General features: G+C 40.9%; 1 protein-coding gene across 6 annotated transcripts in view; it reads left to right on the top strand.

Annotated features, from left to right (window-relative positions):
* GANC (glucosidase alpha, neutral C) overlaps window positions 1–21814 on the top strand; it is a 140025-nt gene that overhangs the window by 77932 nt on the left and 40279 nt on the right. For all 6 annotated transcript variants that reach the window (XR_015872495.1, XM_088456494.1, XM_088456496.1 and 3 more), the window contains 8 exons: window positions 2145–2288; window positions 9508–9604; window positions 16564–16665; window positions 16797–17040; window positions 17611–17675; window positions 19141–19217; window positions 19407–19481; window positions 19662–19775. Coding sequence is in view for 5 of the 6 variants with exons in the window: in XM_088456494.1 (XP_088312620.1) it covers window positions 2145–2288; window positions 9508–9604; window positions 16564–16665; window positions 16797–17040; window positions 17611–17675; window positions 19141–19217; window positions 19407–19481; window positions 19662–19775 (918 nt within the window). In the remaining variant the exon portion in view is untranslated. The remainder of the gene's footprint in view (window positions 1–2144; window positions 2289–9507; window positions 9605–16563; window positions 16666–16796; window positions 17041–17610; window positions 17676–19140; window positions 19218–19406; window positions 19482–19661; window positions 19776–21814) is intronic.

Below are 21814 nucleotides of genomic sequence, written 5' to 3'. Positions count from 1 at the left end.
TGGAAATAGATATTACTGTGTAACAACTTGCAATATTAGGTCTACAGGCAATTTTAATTAATTGCACATTTTAGCGAATGAGTAGCGTGGAAAGAGCAAGTGCAGTTATTGTACAGTAGTTATTCTGCCCATACCCTGTGATACTGCACTGCCACAAATACATGTTAGTCCTTAGCATTAATAGTATGTCATACAATAAATACATCATTTGTACAATCCTACTCCAGCACATTTAATATGTAGCCACTACAAGGTATACAGGAGTGCAGTCTCATGATATACGTGTATATACGTAAAAATACCTAAATGTTGATCCCCTAATGACAAGGGGTATTTCTACCTCAACTATGAAATATATTGGGTTCGATGAGAATGATAATATTTGTATTCTTTACTTCACGTAACCATACTTTACATTGTTCTCTGAGGGTACATAATGTTTGATTTTGGTAGCATATTGGATTACATGTAGGGGAAGAAAACATTATCTCAAGATTCTTCCAAAAAGTTCCATCCATGAGACTAGACCTCCACCGTTTGTTTACCCCAAACTTTAGGACATCATTTAGCTGTGTGTGTGTAAATTTCACTAGCACTAAATAGAAAAGTACTCCTAGGAATGACAAATTTCCCATCGCACCACACAGCAGAAAGAATTGATCATACAGATGTGTCCTCATAACTTATTTACTAAGGTAATTTTTGATCAATTTAAAATGAATATAAATCGATCAACATCAATGTTGTGTTTCTGAGGTTAAATCACACATTTACTGATACTTAAAAAAAAAATAGTCTGTCAGTAAACGTGTGATTTAGCCACAGAAACACAACATCCATTTTGTTCGATTTTAAAACAATTAAAATCGACCATTAGTAACTATACGCCCTATTGTCTATACGCCATATGGTGCGAGATGCCCAGTGCGATTGGGACGCTCAGAGCGGAGTAGCATACTGTATATTTTTAAAATGTTGCATATTCTGTGCATCACAGAATCAGCGAAAAGCTGCACGCAGTGTACCTGAGGTTCTGGGCTGGGACTTTAGCTGCACAGGAATTGGTATTACACACATACATAGCCACAGAGTAAGCACAAGGAACCTTGGGGTGAGGAAAGCTGCACACAGTGTACCTGAGGAGCTGGGCTGGGATGTTCGCTGCACAGGAATTGGTATTACACACATACATAGCCACAGAGTAAGCACAAGGGACCTTGGGGTGAGGAAAGCTGCACACAGTGTACCTGAGGTGCTGGGCTGGGACTTTAGCTGCACAGGAATTGGTATTACACACGTATAAAGCCACAGAGTAAGCACAAGGGATCTTGGGTGACGAAAGCTGCACACAGTGTACTTGAGGTGCTGGGCTGGGACTTTAGCTGCACAGGAATTGGTATTACACACATACATACCCACAGAGTAAGCACAAGGAACCTTGGGGTGAGGAAAGCTGCACACAGTGTACCTGAGGAGCTGGGCTGGGACGTTCGCTGCACAGGAATTGGTATTACACACGTACATAGCCACAGAGTAAGCACAAGGGACCTTGGGGTGAGGAAAGCTGCACACAGTGTACCTGAGGTGCTGGGCTGGGACTTTAGCTGCACAGGAATTGGTATTACACACGTATAAAGCCACAGAGTAAGCACAAGGGATCTTGGGTGACGAAAGCTGCACACAGTGTACTTGAGGTGCTGGGCTGGGACTTGAGCTGCACAGGAATTGATATTACACACATCCAAATGCAAATGTCACACCTAGAATCAACTCCAGACCTTTTACCTGCTTAATTTATAATGAAATAACGAGGGAATAGCCCACACCTGTCCATGAAATAGCTTTTGAGTTGATAGTCCCATTACTTTTGGCCCCTTTAAAAAGTTTGAGGCACATATAGAAACCGTTGTAATTCCTACACCGTTCACCTGATTTGGATTTAAATCTGAAAGTCTGCAGGTAAAGCACATCTTGTTTGTTTCATTTCAAAGCCATTGTGGTGGTGAATAGAGGCCAAAATATGAAAATTCTGTCAATGTCCCAAAATTTATGCACCTGACTGTATATAATGCACACAAGTGTGTCCTCAGCCCAGCACTGCTTATGTCATGGAGATTTTGATAAACCCCCATTTTATCTTACAGAACTCTACCAACATCTTATTTGTTTGGAATGATATGAACGAGCCCTCAGTGTTTACATCATCAGAAGGAACCATGCCAAAGCATGCTGTGCATCACCGGGGATGGGAACACAGGGATCTCCATAATCTCTACGGGTTCTACCAGGTAGATGTCAAGCTTGGTATTCGTCATATCTCTTTACATCGATAGATGCTTTTTAGGAGGTTGTTATCTTCTCTATCTTGCATAGTTTTGCGTTAGTGCAAAAGTCCAGGAACGGAAATGTACTAGTCCTGTTAGTGATACTGCCTGTTTTTATGCGATTTTTAGATTTACTAAAGGCAACAATTATTGATTACTGGGACAAAAATAATTAATAATGATCTTATTTGGGCGAAATTATTTTTCTCAGCAGAACACTTCTACACGCACACTATGTACATTCACATGCACATACATACTGATCTCTGTACAACAGACTCGTTTATATATTCTTTGTATTCTATCTGTAATATATAGTACCTGTTGAAAACTAACATCCCTGACATGCACAATGCACATGCAGGCTCTATATGCCTGGACAGGATGGAACTTGTTTATATAATTGCCTGGGAAACACTGTTCCAAATAAAGACACTTGTAGTTTGCCAACAATTTCATGTAATTGCTCCCCTTTGTGTATGTATATTTTTGGAGAGCCTCCAGTTATTGTCAGATTGAAATAATTTTGCACATTGGTACAGGGCCATTTCATCATATTGTGCACCTTTTATATTTCCCTTTTTGTGGTTTGATGTATTTCACCGGAAAGTATTTTTTTTATATCACATTGCTCACTGTGAGAGTATGTTGACAGTTTACATTTTTGTAACACAACTTTACATGTTAGTTTTAACAAAAATATATTTTCTTCCTTCACTAGGGGGCACAGGGATTACTCTGGGTATAGCCTGGAGAGGGAGAATCTGGGTACCAAATAGTTACTAATTTTCCTACCAGCAGCCCCCAGGCTCCCTCTGCACTATACCTCGCCCCCCAGTTACCAGCCAGCCAGTTCAAGTTTGGTGCCGAGCAGGAGCAAGGGCACCATTTTGTGGGGACTGCTTTTAAGTGGCCAACTGTTACTTTTATTTTATTACATCACTTTATTTCTACAAAGAGCGAGCAGTGCAGGGTGTCCTATGGGACACCGTCATTCCCGCGCCAACAACCTGAGCGCCGTTGGCGGCAGTTGGTGACTTCTGCGGTGGGAAGGCAAGCACACCACCACTCCTGGTGCCTGCTTACCTGCAGTTGGGGACAGGTAAGCGCAGCTCCATGTTTGCAGGGAGCCGCATGCTCGCAACTTAACATCGCCGGTGTGGAGACCACCGGTGGTGCTGGTAGAGTTGGTCCCCATTCCACACACTAGGCCGCCAGGGCACCAGCTAATAGGACGCTGTTGACAGCGGTGAGGGCCATGTCCCTAGAGTCTATACCAGAGGGGGGAGTCCGGCTCTTCCTTTTAGCCTCTCCCCCTCGTACCTTGGCGTGCTCGCTCTTAACAGACAGCCTGACCCAGTGTGATTGATCTCTCACTCTCCCCTCCTATAGAGAGATGCTGGGCAGCCATTTTACAAAAACATGCCTCAGCACATCTCCAGAGAGTAGTTGGGCTCCTGTCTCCATGTCTACTCACTATAGCTAGTCTGGTATACATTTAACTCCTACCTGCTCTATTTAGGGCTGGTTTGTTAAACACTATTATTGCCCATTAGTTCTGTGCGTATATACATATATATATATAAAGGTTTTTTTGTTTTTGAGAGCGCCAGTATATATTTAGTTTGCCAATATTGATTGGTTAATTATAAATTAATAACCGTAATTTCAAAATGTACTGTGTAATGTTATATGTCTGAAGATATAATTAATATGTTATTATAACATCTCCAGAGTACACCCAAAACTATTTTCCAATAATCAATAAAATATTGTTAAAATCAATTTAATTGCATTAAAAGCAAAACTTATAAAAACATTTTCACATAATACAGAATTAACATCACCCTTGTGAGTTACAATGTGTACTGTTGTTAGTTCCCTCTTTGGGTAATGTCCTCTATGGGCCCTGGGTCCTGACGTAGGAGAGCTTAGTCCGACACACAGCTGACAGGTCTGTTTACACAGATTGGGGTGGATTTCCACTAGGGGAACCAAAGCATGGGGTTAGGATGACCAAGTGGTTTAGGGCGCAGTCTCCTCTAGAGACGTGGGTTTAGATCCTACTTCTGACAAACAACCTAGCTGATTAACCACTCAGGGGTAGTGTTCCCATCGTGGAACCTACACAGCCCAGGTTCGAGTCCCATAAGGAACTCATATATGCCCTAGCGGGTTTCTCAAGCACTCCCAGGAGCAGCCAGAGCTCTGAGAGACTGTTCACTCCCCTATGACCTCTATGGTCATTGTCAAGGTCCCTTGTCTCTGAAGGTGCAAGTTATTATATTAGTCTCTTTCTGGTCAGACACCGGACTGCTTTTTCCAGCCCATCCTTATCCTACGGGAGCTAGCAGGGACTCCAGCATTCTCAGGTTCCACATGGGGTTTCTCCATTCCATCATTCACTCAGACTAGAGGTTTTTGGAGTATCCTTTCACATCTAGGATGCCTATTTACATATGACCATCCGAATCAGCACTTCCTCAGGTATGCTGTGCTGGACAGTCACTTCCAGCTTGGTATCACTGTTAGGGAAGGTCCACAGCTCCTCGTATTTTTCATGAGGTTCAGGAGAGTCATGGCAGCTCCTCTCAACCTGCTCATCAGGGCTCAGTCACTGGATATCCATCTGTCTCAAGGTAGATCTTCTGTGGTCCCATGGATGAATACGTTTTTGGAAGCTTATCCCCTTAATGGAGAGCTTTGCTGCTTTCCAGGATTTGGCGGGTATTCCTCCCTGCCGTTAGACTAACAGTCTTCTGGTTGCCGTTCCCTCTATTCTGGCATCTCTACCGAGCATTATTGCAGGCAGATCTTGGACTCTCTGAGCTACCCCTTCGACGGGTGGAGTTACTGCAGTTTGCTCTGTTTCATTCCCTGCCTCTTCACAGGGAAATTCAGGCCCAAGGACATAGATCCAGTCTGCTTTTTATGATACAAGCTTTCGTCCATTTTTTGTGGTGGCTCAAGGCGCTAGTGCACAAGTTTTACAGCTTCAGCATGTGACAGTCGCAGGTTCAATGCCTTTGCTCCTCTCCCTTTGGGACCAAAGACAGGGGTTCTTCTCACCACCAATGCATATCTTCATGGGTGGAGAGCAGTAAACTTTCAATAGACTTTCTAGATCGGTGAACAGCTCAGGGGAGCCTGTTACCAATCTTCATTCTGCTGTTCTGGATGGTCTTCAGAGCTCTCTGTCTGGTTCTACCTTGCCTCCAGCATAGTCCGGTCCAGTTCTGACCCTACAGTGCAACTCACATTACCCACATAAGCCATCAGGGTAGCGCTCTTCGTTGAGGTTCCTTTAACACGGTCAGCCGTTCCCCCATTTGGGCGGAGCTTCATTTTATGGCTCTGTAGGCAGCCTTCCTTTCCGCAGTTTTTCTGGAGCAGAGGACTCTTAGGCTGCCAGGTCATTCACTCGGGTAAGTGGGCTCTACAAATATAAAAAAATATAAAAAATAGAGGTAATGCTCTCCTGCGCCAATATTGTCCAACTGTGATATGGAAGTTTTCTTGTCTTTATGTCTTCTTTCCAACAGGGAAATTTCTCAATAGAATGGAACAAGGAAACAAAATAAAGATTGTATAAGTATGATGGTCACAACTAAAAACACAACCAAATAGGGCCGTGTATATGTCACCAGTGTCTTAGATGGGAACACCGTGAAAACACACCCAGTGTTCTCATGCAAAAAGAGGCAAAATTCTGCTCACATTAAATTCGAACATATGCGAGTGGGATAATCCTCATATACAGGTATCTTTGACTCATAGGAATGATATGACAAAACTATTTTACAAGTGCCGAATTTGAACCCAGATGCTTACATAATATCTTACATCAGTAAGTATGGTGCTCCTCATATAAGGGTATCTTTAGACTCTTAATAAGTGGAAGGACTTTACCATAAAAATTAATATAATGAGCTGTAGAATGGATGCTCACACTGATTCTTACATCAACAGGACTATTCACACACTTATCAGGGTTTCTTTGGGACACTGGATTGTCCAAGTTCACAGATGAATCATGCAAATAAACATAAAACACCCCTCATGGTGCAGTAAATTCGCAAAAGAGGTTTTATTATAACAAAGTGGTATAAAATAAAGGGTTTATTTCGTACCAGATGGTGTATTGCAGATCAAACAGAAACAACAGCAACTAACAGAGCCCGGGTACTTCCAAAGCTGCAGAGGTCCTGGATCAAGGTCTTGGATGAAATAAGAATCCCCTTAGCACTCCTCCAACATGTTTCGACACAAATGTGTGTCTTCTTCAAGGTGGCGTGTAACTGAGAAGAGGTGGGGTTTAAGTACCTCCCAACTGGAAATCAAAAAACGGAAGTTAGCCGGCGTTAAAGAACGATAAAATATAGATGCCCCATATATAAATCAAGGCTGCACATCATCATCACAAGGGTACTTGTGCTAGAAGACATGCAGCCAGAATGGAGCTGGTCACCGCCGGCGCATCCCCCGCGAGATGTAAACAAATGGGCGCCATCTTCTCCACTTGTTCACATCTCAATAAAGTTGTTCAAATCACATGATCAACTTCTGTTTGGACACAGAAGTGATCTGCACCGAACGTTACTCATGGTGGTCTCCATGGTAACTAATCGGAATCTCTATTTGTCCATACCAGCCTCTGTATTTGACAATTCATAAACCTAGTACATGAATGATGGACTCAAAAGATCATTTAAACCTGGATGGCTGCATGAATGAACAATAGAATAAAACATACTGTATACAATACTTTTTAAAAAAAATTGTATACAGTAAAAAAACATGAATGGATATATGAACAATATCTAGTATAATATAATATAAAAATACATAAAAAGGGTATACAAAAATAAAAAACATACAAAGGTATGATAAATATGGTAAAAATATGACAGGAAAATAAGGAAACAATATATATATTTCAGAGGAACCATTTTACCTCAAATTCATGATTCAAACCCTGTGGTTTGAGAGTATTCAAATCATAAATGCACCGCATCTCCTTTTGGGCTAAACGAATATCCCTATTATTATTTCTCCAATTGGTTTTAACAACAGATAAACCACAGAACCTCTTTATGCCCTTCACAGATTTGTCATATTTATTTTTAAAGTGGGCCGAAAAGGATGACCATAATATCCATTAAGAATATTTCGGACATGTTCGGCCCATCTAAGTTTAAGTTGCCTTTTGGTTTGCCCACATACACTAAATCACAAGTACATTCAATAGCATAAATTGCATATTTTGTATTGCACATTATGAAATCAGTAATTTTGAAACTCCTGTCTGTAGTTTTAAATTCTACCACTTTAGATGTATTTCCTGGGCGAGCTTTGCAAAATTTACAATCGCCACACCTATAAACAACCTTGTTCCTAGGCAGGAATCTATTGCCGTCCATAGGCAAAACACTGCTAACCAAGTGGGTTTTACAGTCTGACACTTTTCGGCACCTTCTGATTGCTGGAGCCTGACGGACATCAAGTTTATGGTGTCTCACATAACCGTGAGTTACCAAGATATTGTTTCGGCTCTAGACTTTTCGGAGCTCTCCTATTGGTCGCTCTGGCGGTACAGTGGAAGTTTCCACTCTTATTTCTCATTCCTCCACTGTTCATGCCCCATGGGTCACAGTTGGAAGGGAGCACAGGGTTCTTCATGGCTTAGCTTGTCCATGGCAGATGTAGGACGCAACTCCTTCCACTTCTCTGTCGGCACTTCCATGCGTTTTCGTTTACGATCGGTTCTGGGTCTTCGAGCCCGTACTTCCATCGAATTCTGGTCCACCTCGTTTTGCCAGAGTGGCTCTTGTCACCCGTCCCAAAAGATAGGAGGGTTTTTTCCAGAGGAGTCAGTTGTACCCTACTGCATGCAGAGTAGCCCACTTCGGTCAGAATTTTTTTCCGAATCAGAGGACCTAATGGGGAGTTAGGTTAGAGGATTCTTCCTCAGATCATTCCAGCTATCTTGAATCCTCTCTTTATGTGAATTTGGGCCTTTGGCCCTCTTCCTGGGGATACTAGTCTCAGACCTATTGTTTCGCTTACCAGAGGTTTGGACGTTTTATTTTTTAGGGCATCCTCTTTGCGTAGTCATCGGTTGTTCTTACCAGTTGGCTCCACTGAACCTTTCCTTGGTTCATCGGGACTCTTCGGTAGGCTCCCTTAGGAGTCTTGATTCCTTGGGTTGGTTTACTGGGACAGTGGTCTTACTTCTTACCATTGCTTAGCGTGGTGGGTGTCGGTTTGAGCATCTGGTCTTATTCTTAGATCGGACCATTCTACGGTCTCGCTTGGGTTCCTACCCAGAGTTGTGTCTCGCTTCCTCTCCTACCTGGGTTTGTGTTGATCTGGCTTTCCGCGTTCCAGACTCCTCACCAGAGGACGCATTTAGGAACGTAGGCTTTCCGGTCATTTTTCCATGAACAGACCCGGAGATAAGTTTCTCTGTGGTCCTGTACGATTTTCACAAGCTGGCTGGCTGGTTTCTGAATAGATTATCCTGGTGGCACTGCTTTGCTATCCGCCACACTTGATCCCTGTGCCCCCTAGTGAAGGAAGAAGAAAGGAGGATTTATGGTCTTATGTTGATAAATCATTTTCTTTGACTACCTTGACGCATTTGGCTTGTGAGTTTTGTTTTCTCTGATGCCGGTTTTGGCGCACCTTTTTCTGACGTGTGTTTTGAGTGTGTTCTGGTTTTCATTCTCCCTATTCTTCTACTTGCTCCTGCCAATGGTTTGCTGGCCGGTGGCTGGGGGCGAGGTATAGTGCAGACGATGCCTGGGGGCTACTGGGAAGAAAATTAGTAACTATTTGGTGCCCAGATTCTCCCTCTCCAGGCTATGCCCAGAGTGATCCCTGTGCCCTCTATGGAGTCGAAGAAAAGGATTTAACAAGTAAGACAATAAATCCTCCTTTATTTTTATAAATAATACAAAAAAAGCATATTTGGATTGTTAAACTTATAAAAAAACATTTGTAGTATTATCTATACTGTACTGTATATGTTGTGGAAGTGATAATTACTTGATGGACCTTTGTGCCGGAGTATATGCAGCACTGATCGTTTTCCTTGTACTTTACTAACTTTACTTAAAATCTCATTACATCTGGTGCTTTAGAGCAGTTGTTTTACTAACTGTTGTGTTCTTGTTGTTGTTAGCAAATGTCCACATCAGAGGGTCTGATTCAACGGTCAGGAGGGCAGGAGAGACCATTTGTCCTGACAAGGTCTTTCTTTGCTGGATCTCAACGTTATGGTGAATTTCATGATTTTCTAAATGGCATTACATCTGTTACTTTAACATTTATATCTCTTTAAGGAACTAACATTACCTGGAAATAAATAATTAACCATTGCCACCACCAGCTAGTATAAATACTTCCCAAGTATAAGAACCAGGAGTGGAGGATGAGTAGACCACTAAACCCCTCCTGGCACTGTACTTGCTTCCAGTGCTCCTTGTCTCTTGTCTCCTAGTCCCATTCAGCAAATTTGACTGTGTGCTCATCTGTCATTGGGTATAGACCCAAGACTTGCTCTCCCTTACACCACCCTCGCTCCTTGTCCCCTTCCTACCTAGTTTGGCAGTATTTTGTGTTGGTTCTAAGATATGTCAACATTTACTTTACCTATGATATGTCAAGTTTCACTGTTACTTTGTATTTTTCCTGTATGGCGCTCTGGAAACTGTATGGCACCTTAAAAATAAAAGATAATAATAATAAACCTAGACAGAAATTATTTTGATTTTAATACCCCCTTTATAAAATTAGCTCCCTATCCCTGGTGGCTGAAACTTTGCAGAGAAACATAGTTTTACCACTCACAGCCATCCCAGTGTTCAGCTTATTCGGCCGGCAGTTATCAGTGATAACATGAATAATGGTGGTCTCACAGTGACCAATGCGTGCTGCCTCTATTATTACACTGCAGGACACCAGCATTTTTGGAAACTACTTCTGTATAAGTTTGCTGCTTCTATAAATAGTGCTGTCTTTCTAAAGGTGTCCACACACATACCAATGTGCTCACGATCCGATTTCTTATCCAATTTCCTCATGGACTTTCACGGGAGCTCCCTTGCCGTCGTGATCACGATTTTAGAAAAAAGACACCCAATCTGTTTTACGATCTCACGATCTATCGGATCGTACGCATCGTGAGATTGGCCATAACAAATCGTGAGTTGAAAAAAAAAAAAACAGGCTCTTGACTATTGGTGGGAAATTTAAATAGCCATAACTATGGGTGGGGCTATCTAGGGAGTATAAAAAGCAGGCACCCTTTAAACTCTGTGTACATTCTGCTCTGCTACTAGATGAGGCTAGGTGTATTCCTGCTGAATCCTGTACATTGCTACTGTGCTCTTTGTATATGGCTTGCCTTTTACAAAGTTTATTCTACCTGCAAGTGTGTGCTACCTACCTGCATTCTATCCTGTTCCTGAATTCTGTACTGATGCATCCCTATCGGTATAGAGTGTTGGTCGCTGAAGCCAGTGTCCGGAAGGTTAGGAAGAGGGCCCAGCGAAGAAGGACGAGAGCATGCTGGACCAAGGAGTGGCTTCTTCAAAGGGATACACGCTCTCACATGTCCCTGCTGATGGAGATCAAGGAGAACAACCCGGACGACTATCGAATCTACCTGCGCATGGATGACGCCATCTTCCAGGAATTGCTGCATCTGGTGACCCCCCACATCCAGAGACAGGACACAAGGTGGCGGAGGGCAATCCCTGCTGAAGAGAGACTGGTGGCTACCCTGAGGTACCTGGCTACAGGAAGGTAATTTGAAGACCTGAAGTTTGGGACACTCATCTCACCTCAGTCCTTGGGCGTCATCATTCCGGAGACCTGCAAAGCCATCGTTAAAGTGCTACAGTACCAGTATTGCAAGGTAAGTAAGAAAAACACACCACACATTGTGGCCCCGGCTTCCAGCAATGTGTACTTGTGCCATGTTCGTAGTGACCTTGTCCAAATGGCGTCATCATCACCCTATCCCATGCAGCAAGCACCTATTAGAATTCATAAAATTTGGTGATATTAAAAGCAAGAAAAAATGTACATCTCTGTATATTGGGGCGACTCATCTGCTGCATCCAGCAGAGCATTATACAAGGTCGTGCTGGTGCATGGTGGGGGAGTAATATCTAACCGGGCAGGGTGGGGGGTGGACATACCTATTTGGGGCAGGGGAAAATAGCATTGGGTCTGCTATGTATGTAGAATTGGAGATATTTTTGCTCATACAGTGACTCAACAGGTCGTAGTTTAACCTGAGAAAATTTCTTTGGATATCTGAATCCTTATTTCTCAATGTGCTGTTCGCATGAGCTGTGAAATCATCTATTGCATCAGGGGGTTTCTACAGCAGCCGTTCTGCATTTTGGAAAAAATTGTCCTCACGTTCAGTAAGGTTCTCCTTTCTCCCCTGTTTTTTTTTCTCTTTTTTTGCGGTTGTTGTGAAGAAGATTAGGGTAAAGGTGGAAGTGGAGTTTCCACTTGTGTGGTATTCTCCGGCTCACTGTCACCACCGAGCAGACTGAGGTCCGGTGTGGATGCTAAATCAGGGTCTTGGGTGGGAGTCTATATAGGAAAAAAAGAAAAAGAAAATATTTTAGTCATGTTTTAACCCCTTTTTTACTATTTTTACAGTTTCCTAACACCGTGGAGGAGTGGACCAGCATCGTTGGAATTTCCCTAACTGCGGAGGAGCCATCGATGGGAAACACATCCGCATCAACCCGCCTGCCAAGACCGGATCATATTACTACAACTACAAAGGATTCTTCAGCATCATTCTCATGGCAGTGGTGAATGCCAACTACGAATTTCTGTTTGTGGATGTCGGCAAGAATGGCCGTGCTTCGGATGGTGGGTCCTTCAAAAAGACGGCTTTCTACCAGACTCGCCAGCAAAACCCTCAACTTGCCCTCACTGGACCAGACAAAGCACGGCCTAAATTACATTTTTGTCGCAGATGAGGCTTTTGCATTACATGAACATGTGATGAAGCTATTTGCACACACCGTCTATCCCGGGCACGGCGTATTGTGGAAAATGCGTTTGGAATATGAGCAACCACTTCAGCATTTTCCACACCACCATCAATCTACGTGTGGAGAAGATAGACTGGGTCGTGATGGCGTGCTGTGTGCTGCACAACTTTCTGCGAAGAAAATCTACCCAACGAGGACCAGTCCCAGCTAGACCAGAAGATGTAGGACCCCTGGAGGACATTGGACATTTTACATCTGTGTCTTTACCACCAATTACAACAACAGCCACTGCATGTGCCAAAGAAGTGAAGGAGGAGTACATGGGCCTATTTTAACGGACCAGGTGTTGTGCCATGGCAGGAGGGCTGCCTGTGAACTACTGACTAATTTGGACATTTGGGATTTAACAACAAAAACATTAAGGATTTCGGTTTAAACTGTGTCACTACTTACCACGACTTCTGCAACCTCCTCTTCTACCTCACGCTCAGCCATCAAGATGATAGATTCCCTTTGAGGCTCTTCATCACTGATGAATGACATCATATGGTAGTACCAGAGCGCAGGAATATATATTTCATCTGTGCCCGCTCCTGATTTTTTGGAGTCATCCACCTTCTTTTTTTCTTTAATGTACACTGTCCTGAGATTTTGAATCTTTTGCCGTACAGTTTTCAGGTCTGCATCAGAAATATTCTTTTACGTATACTCCAAAAGTACCTCTAGTGCGGCCAACTTGTGCGACTTATTGTGGTACTTCCAAGAACTGATCTTCCACAGACATTCTTTCAAGTGCAGGATTTCAATTCACGTTCACTATCCATGGACATTATCTATGAAGAGGAAAAAAAAAGACATTTAAATATTTGTGTATATAGTTTTGTTAAATTTAATGTTATAGTTAACATTTTTAATGTTTTAATATTTTCTTTTTTACAGGTCTTTAAAGGTTTGTTATGGTATTGTAATAGTGTTTTCTTTTACAGGAATGTCATGTGTTCATTTCTTGGTAATATAATGTTTTTCTTTGTTTGACAGCATGGGTCTTCCACCTTTGGGCCTGTCGCTGTTGTAGAACTACAGATCCCAGGATGCCCTAAAACCAGTTTTAACATGCTGTTATTTCCCAAGGGTGGGTGGCAGGGCATCCTGGGATCTGTAGTTCCACAACAGCTGGAGACCGAAAGGTAGAAGACCTCAGCTTTAAATAATGTGTGTTTTTAAATGTAATGTATGGTGATTATTTTGTTAAATACGTGTTTATTTATTTTTTTGTTATATTACTTAAAATTTATTTTTATTTTATCTGTATTGAATTGATTTTTAAACCTGTTTATTATTAATATAATATGTTATTTCAATATGAATAATCTTCCTGGAATGTATTTGTTTATCTTGATTAAATATTTTTGGCTATTAATTAAAAAAAAAAATGATTGCTTTTCTAATTAATTATTAGGTGGCCCCATGACATTGGTTGCAAGTTAGTGGTTAGGTAGGGGGCACACATTGGTGGGCAGTGGGAGCTTAATGCAAGACCTAGCCACCACCTGCCTCAATACGGCGGGCGGGCCGTGGCTGGGTCATGCATTTATTACCTGGGGCCAAACATTGGTGGGCAGTGGGAGCTTAATGCATGACTCAGCCACCGCCCGCCTCAATACGGCAGGCGGTGGCTGGGTCATGCATTTATTACCTGGGGGAACACATTGGTGGGCAGTGGGAGCTTAATGCATGACCCAGCCACCGCCCGCCTCAATACGGCGGGTGGTGGCTATGTCATGCATTTATTACAAGGGGAGAACACATTGGTGGGCAGTGAGGGAGCACATATTGGTGGTCATTGTGGTTGCATTTAAACTGTACAAATACTCACCAAACTTCCAGCAAAACAAGACTTCAGTGTGCAGGCTCTTGAATGTGCGTCTATCATCCTCCATACACGATGCTGCACAAGATGGCAATGGGGCGTGCACAGGAAGCTGTCAATCAAAATCCGCGTTGTGCGATGAATCGTACGATTCGTCGTGAGGGAAAAAACCCTCACGATCGGCTACCATTGTGATCCAGGTTGGCTAATCTGCCCTACAGCACGGCAGATCAGAGGATGCGAGGAATGACGAGTGGAGACGCGCAGCGACATCGTGCTCGTGAGTATAAACTCACGAGTTGTAATTTTATTACCCGATTCGTCGTCAAAATCGGCCAAATTGGATGAAAAATCGCTATGTGTGGGCATCTTAACACTATATGCTGACAGCATAGAGCCACACAGAGCATTAGAGTGGGACAAGAATCCATTGTCACATTAACAGGAGGTGAGTTACTCTGAATTGTACTAGTCCCTGTATAAGGCTGTCATAGTGCTACTAGTTTGGCCGAGGGAGGAATGTTGGGTACCAATGAGTTATTAGGTGATGTTATTATAGGAACTGTAATCATTAGGTCTATAATAATAATATCGACATTCATTATGTTGTTGACATTGTGAAGATGTTAAGAGGCAACATGTGGACATTGTGAGAATGTCGACATGCGAAACGTCTACCTACATTGTCAGAATGTCGATACTGTATTAAGGTTAGGCTGCAGGATGGGAGGGGAGGTTAGGGTTAATCTATGGGGGGCGGGGTCAGGGTTTGGCAGTAGAGGGAGGGTTAGCGTTAGGGTTAAGGTGACATCTCAACAATTCCAAAATATATGTTGGGTAGGGTCAGTATTGGCAATTTACACGTACACTGTATTTAGTATTCTATTTCTGTCTTATTCTATTTAGCTGATTTTTATAGTAATCACTTCTTATTGTACTCTCACAGGAGGCTGCAGGACATGTATCGTTTTTTGCAGAAATCGCAGATACATGTAGTAAACTGAGAGCTATTCTAATTTACAAAGGAACAAGGTTTTCATCCTTATTTTGTATTTTCAGGTTTTGAACCATTACATGTAACTAAATAGATAAGTATATGTCTGTTTGCATACACACACTTGTATTATTCTAATTATATTATTATTATTATTATTATTATTATTATTATTATTATTATTATTACAAACAATAATTTATAAGGCGCCACAAAGCGTCCACTGTGCAATAATTGGAAAAATTTTTTTTTTTTACAATAACCGATTATCAGAGCATAAATACAATACTTAATGGCCGGCTATAGTACCAAACATCATTATAACACCACAGACTGGGTACGACAGGTAACAGAGGCAATGGTAGGGCAACTAATTGAAGCTAGCAGGAGTATTCAGTTATCAGTGATCCTGTACTCAATGTATGGGAGAACAAACAAAGTCGCTGAAGAGGAGAAGGAGACATGGGAGCGGAGCGTGACATTAAGATGTATATTTACTAAAGTGAGACGTTTTAGAAGTGGAGATGTTGCCCATAGCAACCAATCAGATTCTACTTAATATTTAACTAGCACCTTCTAGAAGATAATAGCTAGAATCTGATTGGTTGCTATAGGCAACATCTCCACTTCTAAAAAATCTCACTTTAGTAAATATACCCCTAAATGTGATAGGGAAGAAGAAGTGGGAGAAAGGACCTGCTCATAAGTGCTCACATACTAAGCGAAAGCGGTGGGATGAACTGGGAAGGATTCATGGTGGAGGTTCTGCTGTAAATTCATAACTCTGATTTAAAAAACTAATCTCAGGTTTTGGATTGCAAATACTCAGAAAAAACCTGCCATTGGCTTCGGCCAATGTGCAGCAAGTGATTCTTTGAGTCACCCATCAATAAACACCCATAAATACCATATAGTTGATATCAGAAAATGAACATAATTAAAACATAACTTTTAATCGGATTCTTCTTTAAAAGAAATTGGGAATTATTATGACTGATTCTGAAAATATGATAGAGTCACCCATCAATAAGCACACATAAATAGATCCAAGAGCTGGCGTCCCTTCTCTGTACGCACGCCTAAAACCAGCACGGTCCTTGGCTACAGGCCCACAATGCTCCCATGACCCCAATATTTTCTGTGCAATAACAAGTAGCCGCCCAAATCCGGCCTTATGGACGAAGAGATCCAGCCACACGCAGCCACTCTTATATCCTCCGTCATGGTGCATATTCAAGGTACAGCGCATGCTATTTAAAAAAATAAATGTTAGATCACACTAATCGTCCTAGCTGTAACTTTATGCATAAATGATACAACAAACATCATAAATGTATTCTTCCACTCTAGGTGCAGTATGGACTGGAGATAACAAAGCAGAGTGGGGGTATCTGAAAATCTCTGTCCCAATGTTACTTACTCTCAGTGTGACCGGGATATCCTTCTGTGGAGGTAAAGGACACCGCAAACTATTGCCCTATGTTCATGTAGGCAGAACAGAACAAAAGATTCTGGATAAGACAGTCTACAGAATGTAGTATTTGTAGTATTTTAAGATTTCTCTTTGCTTTGTTATTAACCAGCTGATGTTGGCGGTTTTGTTGGAGACCCAGATCCTGAGCTTATTGTCCGCTGGTACCAGGCCGCCTCCTTCCAACCTTTTTTTCGAGGGCACGCTATGAAGGACACAAAGCGCCGGGAGCCATGGCTATTTGGTGATGATAACTGTCACATAATCAGGAGAGTGATAGAGGAACGCTACTCTCTGCTCCCATATTGGTACCTACTCTTCTACCGAACACATCTGTTTGCTGAGCCAGTGATGAGGTAAGGATCAATGTCAATTCTATTACTTAGAGAGTACCTGTCGCCCATATACAATGGCACATTTAACAGATATTTGAACAAATAACATACACTAAGGATTTGTTACATTTATTATATATTTAAGATTACATATGTTAGATTCACCTTTTTACACCTCTGCATGAAGTTAGTCATCTTCTGGGCACTTATGAGCATCCTTCAGGATTAATAAGAGTTTAAACGCTCATGTGCAGGCAGAGTCATGTACACTGTGCTATTGGGAAGCTTTACGATCTTTATCATCACACTGCCTACTTTCAGAACTTTGGCTCTGTGTGGTCACATGACACCAGGCTCACATGACAACAGCTAATCAGCTAATCTAGATAATGACCAAGGCACTTGTGATGTAGGGAAGAAGGAATGTGCTTTTATAGCTTACCGGTATATTTCTCAAGAATAGCATGTGTATAGTACAATTAGGCTTTTACTTAGGAGGTTATCTTAATGTTAGAATGTATAGGTATAATGACCTTTGGCCTAGATGTGAGTCCTATAATAATGTTACATTTGTGGGTTTTTTTTATATAGACCTTTGTGGGTTGAATTTCCTCAGTGTCCAGATGCCTTTGAAGTGGAAAATCAGTATATGCTAGGTGAGTTTACAGCCATACAATGGCATTTTATAGTTAACGACACAGAGCTAAATCCACCAGCGCGGACCTGTTGACATTACTGACGAGTGACATAAAAATACATTGGTATTGAAATTTGTGTTGAACAGAAATAATAATTCAAATGGGCTTCACCAGTGTCAGGAGATAATGGAAAATGAGAATTATTTGTAGAATTTAAACTGCAATTGATCACTGTATTTCCAGTATGCTTTCTACCAGAAGAGGGCAGTGTATAAGCCATAGGTAAATGACAGCTATTGGTAAGAGAACCCTTGTGAGCCATTTTAGGATTAACTGCATTTATGCACTATTTAGATATATCTGATATGAAGCTGCCCACGAAAATATGAGTCCAATTTGATCATTTTTGTGAATGACCAAAATAGAGCAATTCAGGCACTCACGCTATCAAGTAAAATAAGATTTATGTTTATGGTGATAATGTTTTTGGTTAGTTATTAATAATGTATAAATGCTGCTTCTGGTAATGCATGAATGCTGATTCAGAAGCCACATTCATACATTATTAATAAACTAACCCCAAACATATCGCCATAAGCATAATCTTATTTTATTGGATACATATCAATATACAACATCACAGCACTAAAAATCACTGAACAACAGAGATTATAATATTAAAGGAGTGTTTCTCTTATATTTTTCATTGATTTTCAAGTAACAAAAGTTAGACTTGATTTTATTATGTCACATTTCCAACCCAGTATCCCTCTTTTTGAGGTATCTTACTTTCTTCCTTCTGTTGCATATTAACACATATTTAGTTGTATAAAGCAATCGTACTTTTCATAATGTCCTATAAAGCACAACGTGGGTCATTTATAAAATTGTCACTGCTACGATATGTCAGGAAGTTTGTTTTTAAAAAAATTCTGTTAAAAGAACTACAAAATATGTTTAGGGCACAGTGACAGGACTGGTTTTTTTCCTCAAATACAGTAAATGATATCTGACAAAAAAGGAAATATAGTTATACTAAGTCTACAGTACTGTATATGCAAGGTTTCCTGGTATACATAAGGGTCAGATTACAGCAGTACCTGTGGGAAAGGCAGCATCTTTCTGTAGCATAAGAGTTAAAGAATGTTGGTTTAAAAAGGGATTATGTTTAGTTCAAAGAAACGTAACAGAATAGGGAACATTAAACATGTGTGCTGCATTATATTAAAAATCACTCTTGATTACCATAAACAAATTATTTTATGCATCTCTAACTGTTCTACAGAGTAGATAATGGCATTCTGGTTCCCACTGCAGCCACATTTGCTATACAACAATAATAGTCTCTTCCTTTGAATGTAGGGGTGGGATGTCAGAGCCATACTATCCCTGTTCCTGTATTGGCAATTGCTATTAACCATGTAAGTCAGTGGTATCACCACAACAGGCACTTATACTGTACTAACATGTATTTGGATCCTAGGAAACGGTTTGCTGGTTGCTCCAGTGTTAGACCCTGGTGTCGCTTCCATTGATGTGTTCTTCCCTGGCTCAGGAGAGGTATAGCATTAAGAACCATACCTTAAACTGATCTATAAACTAATACTATTTAGCTCCTCCACTGTCTATGGAAGATCTCTGTATGAAAAACACACTGTATAGGATGCGAGTGCGAGTTTTACTCTCACAGATCTTTTTAGGGTAAATGCTGTGATCCGCATATTGTAATCTGACTCACTGTTTCTCTAGCTCTGGTATGATTTTAGAAAATATGAGAGTGTTAAGGGGCCCCACAGGCAAGAAGTGGACGTTACTTTGGAAGAGGTGAGTGCGGTTGGCATTTGTGTGTCATTTACTTTTATAAACGTTGTCTTTTTTTTAAATTCTATCTTGTATTGCCTCTTATACAGGTGTTAAACATCTAATAAATCTGGGTGTAATCGCATTGTGATGGGCAGTTTCCTACTATAAGAAACACACATAATACAGTTATTTTTTATGCAGATTCCAGTGTATCAGCGCGGTGGCTCCATTATCCCCCTTCACACAGTGACTGGCAAGTCCACAGGCTGGATGGATGGTTCTCCATATGAGCTACATGTAGCACTGGATAGTAAGGTAAACTCTCTCTGTGCTTAGCCATCAAAGCCTTCCATCTCTCATCCTAACACTCTATCCCATGTACACTATATACCCCATCTGTGTCACCCCTGTCTGTCTACCCATACCCTTTAGAATGTAAGCTCTCATGAGCAGGGCCCTCTGCCCCATGTGCTTGTCCTTCCCTTACTATTACTTTTGGCACCTAACCCATGACTTCTGACACAGTCATTACTTATTTGAGGGTTATGTCTGCTGTTGCAGCAATGTTTATATACCGTGTACTTGTACTGCATTGTCTTGTACTGTAAGTCACTGTTCTCTTGTTCTGCTCAATCGTTTACTACCTTGTTAGGCTCTGCGGAACCCTTTTGGCGCCATAGAAATAAAGGATAATAACAATAATACTAAGAGAGATACCTGTTTTAGTGGACAGCCAGTGATTGTTGCTGCTTCCAAAACAATCGAAGCTGCTTATACACAGGGCCGTATGTGGCAGAGACATTGCTACCAAACTCCTTTCAATTACTGGGACAGACCCAGATTCTAAAGTTTTGTCCCTGGAATTTTTTATTTGGTGTATGTCAGTCATTTTCACTTTGATTATTTGCAGTCCACGTCCTACTCTGCATTCCATGTGTTTCACGGTCTTATTGTCTAGGCTTCATAAATTAAAATATATTAAAAATTGTTATTCAAAAACATTATAACAAAGTTTATTAAACATGTCGCTATAGGGACTGTAGTGCACCAGGGTATCACAGACAGGGCACGGCAGATTTAGATTGATCCTTTCAGATGCAAAGATTTAATGAATTATTTGAGCTGTTGCCAATTGTGCAGAAGTAATTTTAATTCAAACCCCCTCTATAGTATGAATTCAATTAGCTGCAAATTGCTTAATACGGCTAAAAAAGTTGTGGCTGCGATTTCTCCCTATTCAATTAGAAATCCATGTTAACACAGCCATCAATGGGAGTTAAAAATACATAAGACGCCTTAATGGGTTTATAGCTCTTAAATTAATATAAGGGAACAGGCAGCTGTCTGAGGGGTCCTCCAACACCCTGAAAAGGCCAAAGCCCTATGGAACACAGAGAAATAATAGTCAAGGCTGTTTTATTATTTTATATACAGTTGGTGTTAAGTGGTGAATTGATTATTATTTTATCTATATTCTATTTTATACCTATTGGCTAAAACATATAGATTATTTCTGATAAATATTAAATACTAATGTTATGATGAGATTTGAAGTCCTTAATTTTTGTTTTTGAAGTGTCATAACCAGGTACACTGTAACTTTATAGTTCAATAAGGGAATTAATGCGCTGATTATTATTTCTCTCTGATAATAGTAGATAACGCAGCTTTCAGTTCGCAGCCCATGAGTTGGTGAAAAGTAGGAAAAATTTTCTGTAAACCAAAACTTAAATAAATAAAAAAAGAGTTGAATTATGTGGAACACGCATTGTGGGGTGTTGTATAGATGTAAAATTAATGTTTGAACTTGCAGATGGGAGTTACAGGTGTTTTATCCCAATATTTTTTACATTTGCATTAATACATTTAAAAATCACCTTACAGACATTTTCCTGTACCCTAAAATAATCTAGAGGCTTTAATTTGGTACTTGTTTCTATAATTTTTCCACTGTTAATAAAAAAGGTAAAAATTAGCCATTGACGCATTGTAGGAACCTAAAATACTTTGTTTAGAGCCACTAATAACCTTCTATACTGTAATACAATCTTATTAGGATGTAGTCAAAATTTAGTTAGGCAAAACTTAACAATCAAACTGTCCACACCAAAATGCTAACTGACAGAATGTCAACATGGTCAAAATGTCAACAACCAAAAGGTCGACATTGACATAAGGTCGCAAGTTAAAATTTAGACAGGGTCAAAATGTCGACATTGAAAAATTGTTGAAAGTCATAATGTAGACACATTCATAATGTTGACAGTCATAATAAAAAGAACCAAAATATAGACAAAGCCGCACCTCATAGTCAGTGTCTTAGATGCTGCTAAAAGCCGGCATTTGAGGCGCCT

Source organism: Taudactylus pleione, unplaced genomic scaffold, assembly GCF_031769625.1.
Source record: "Taudactylus pleione unplaced genomic scaffold, aTauple2 ptg000707l, whole genome shotgun sequence".
Taxonomy (NCBI): domain Eukaryota; kingdom Metazoa; phylum Chordata; class Amphibia; order Anura; family Myobatrachidae; genus Taudactylus; species Taudactylus pleione.
This window is presented reverse-complemented; position numbering and strand designations above follow the sequence as displayed.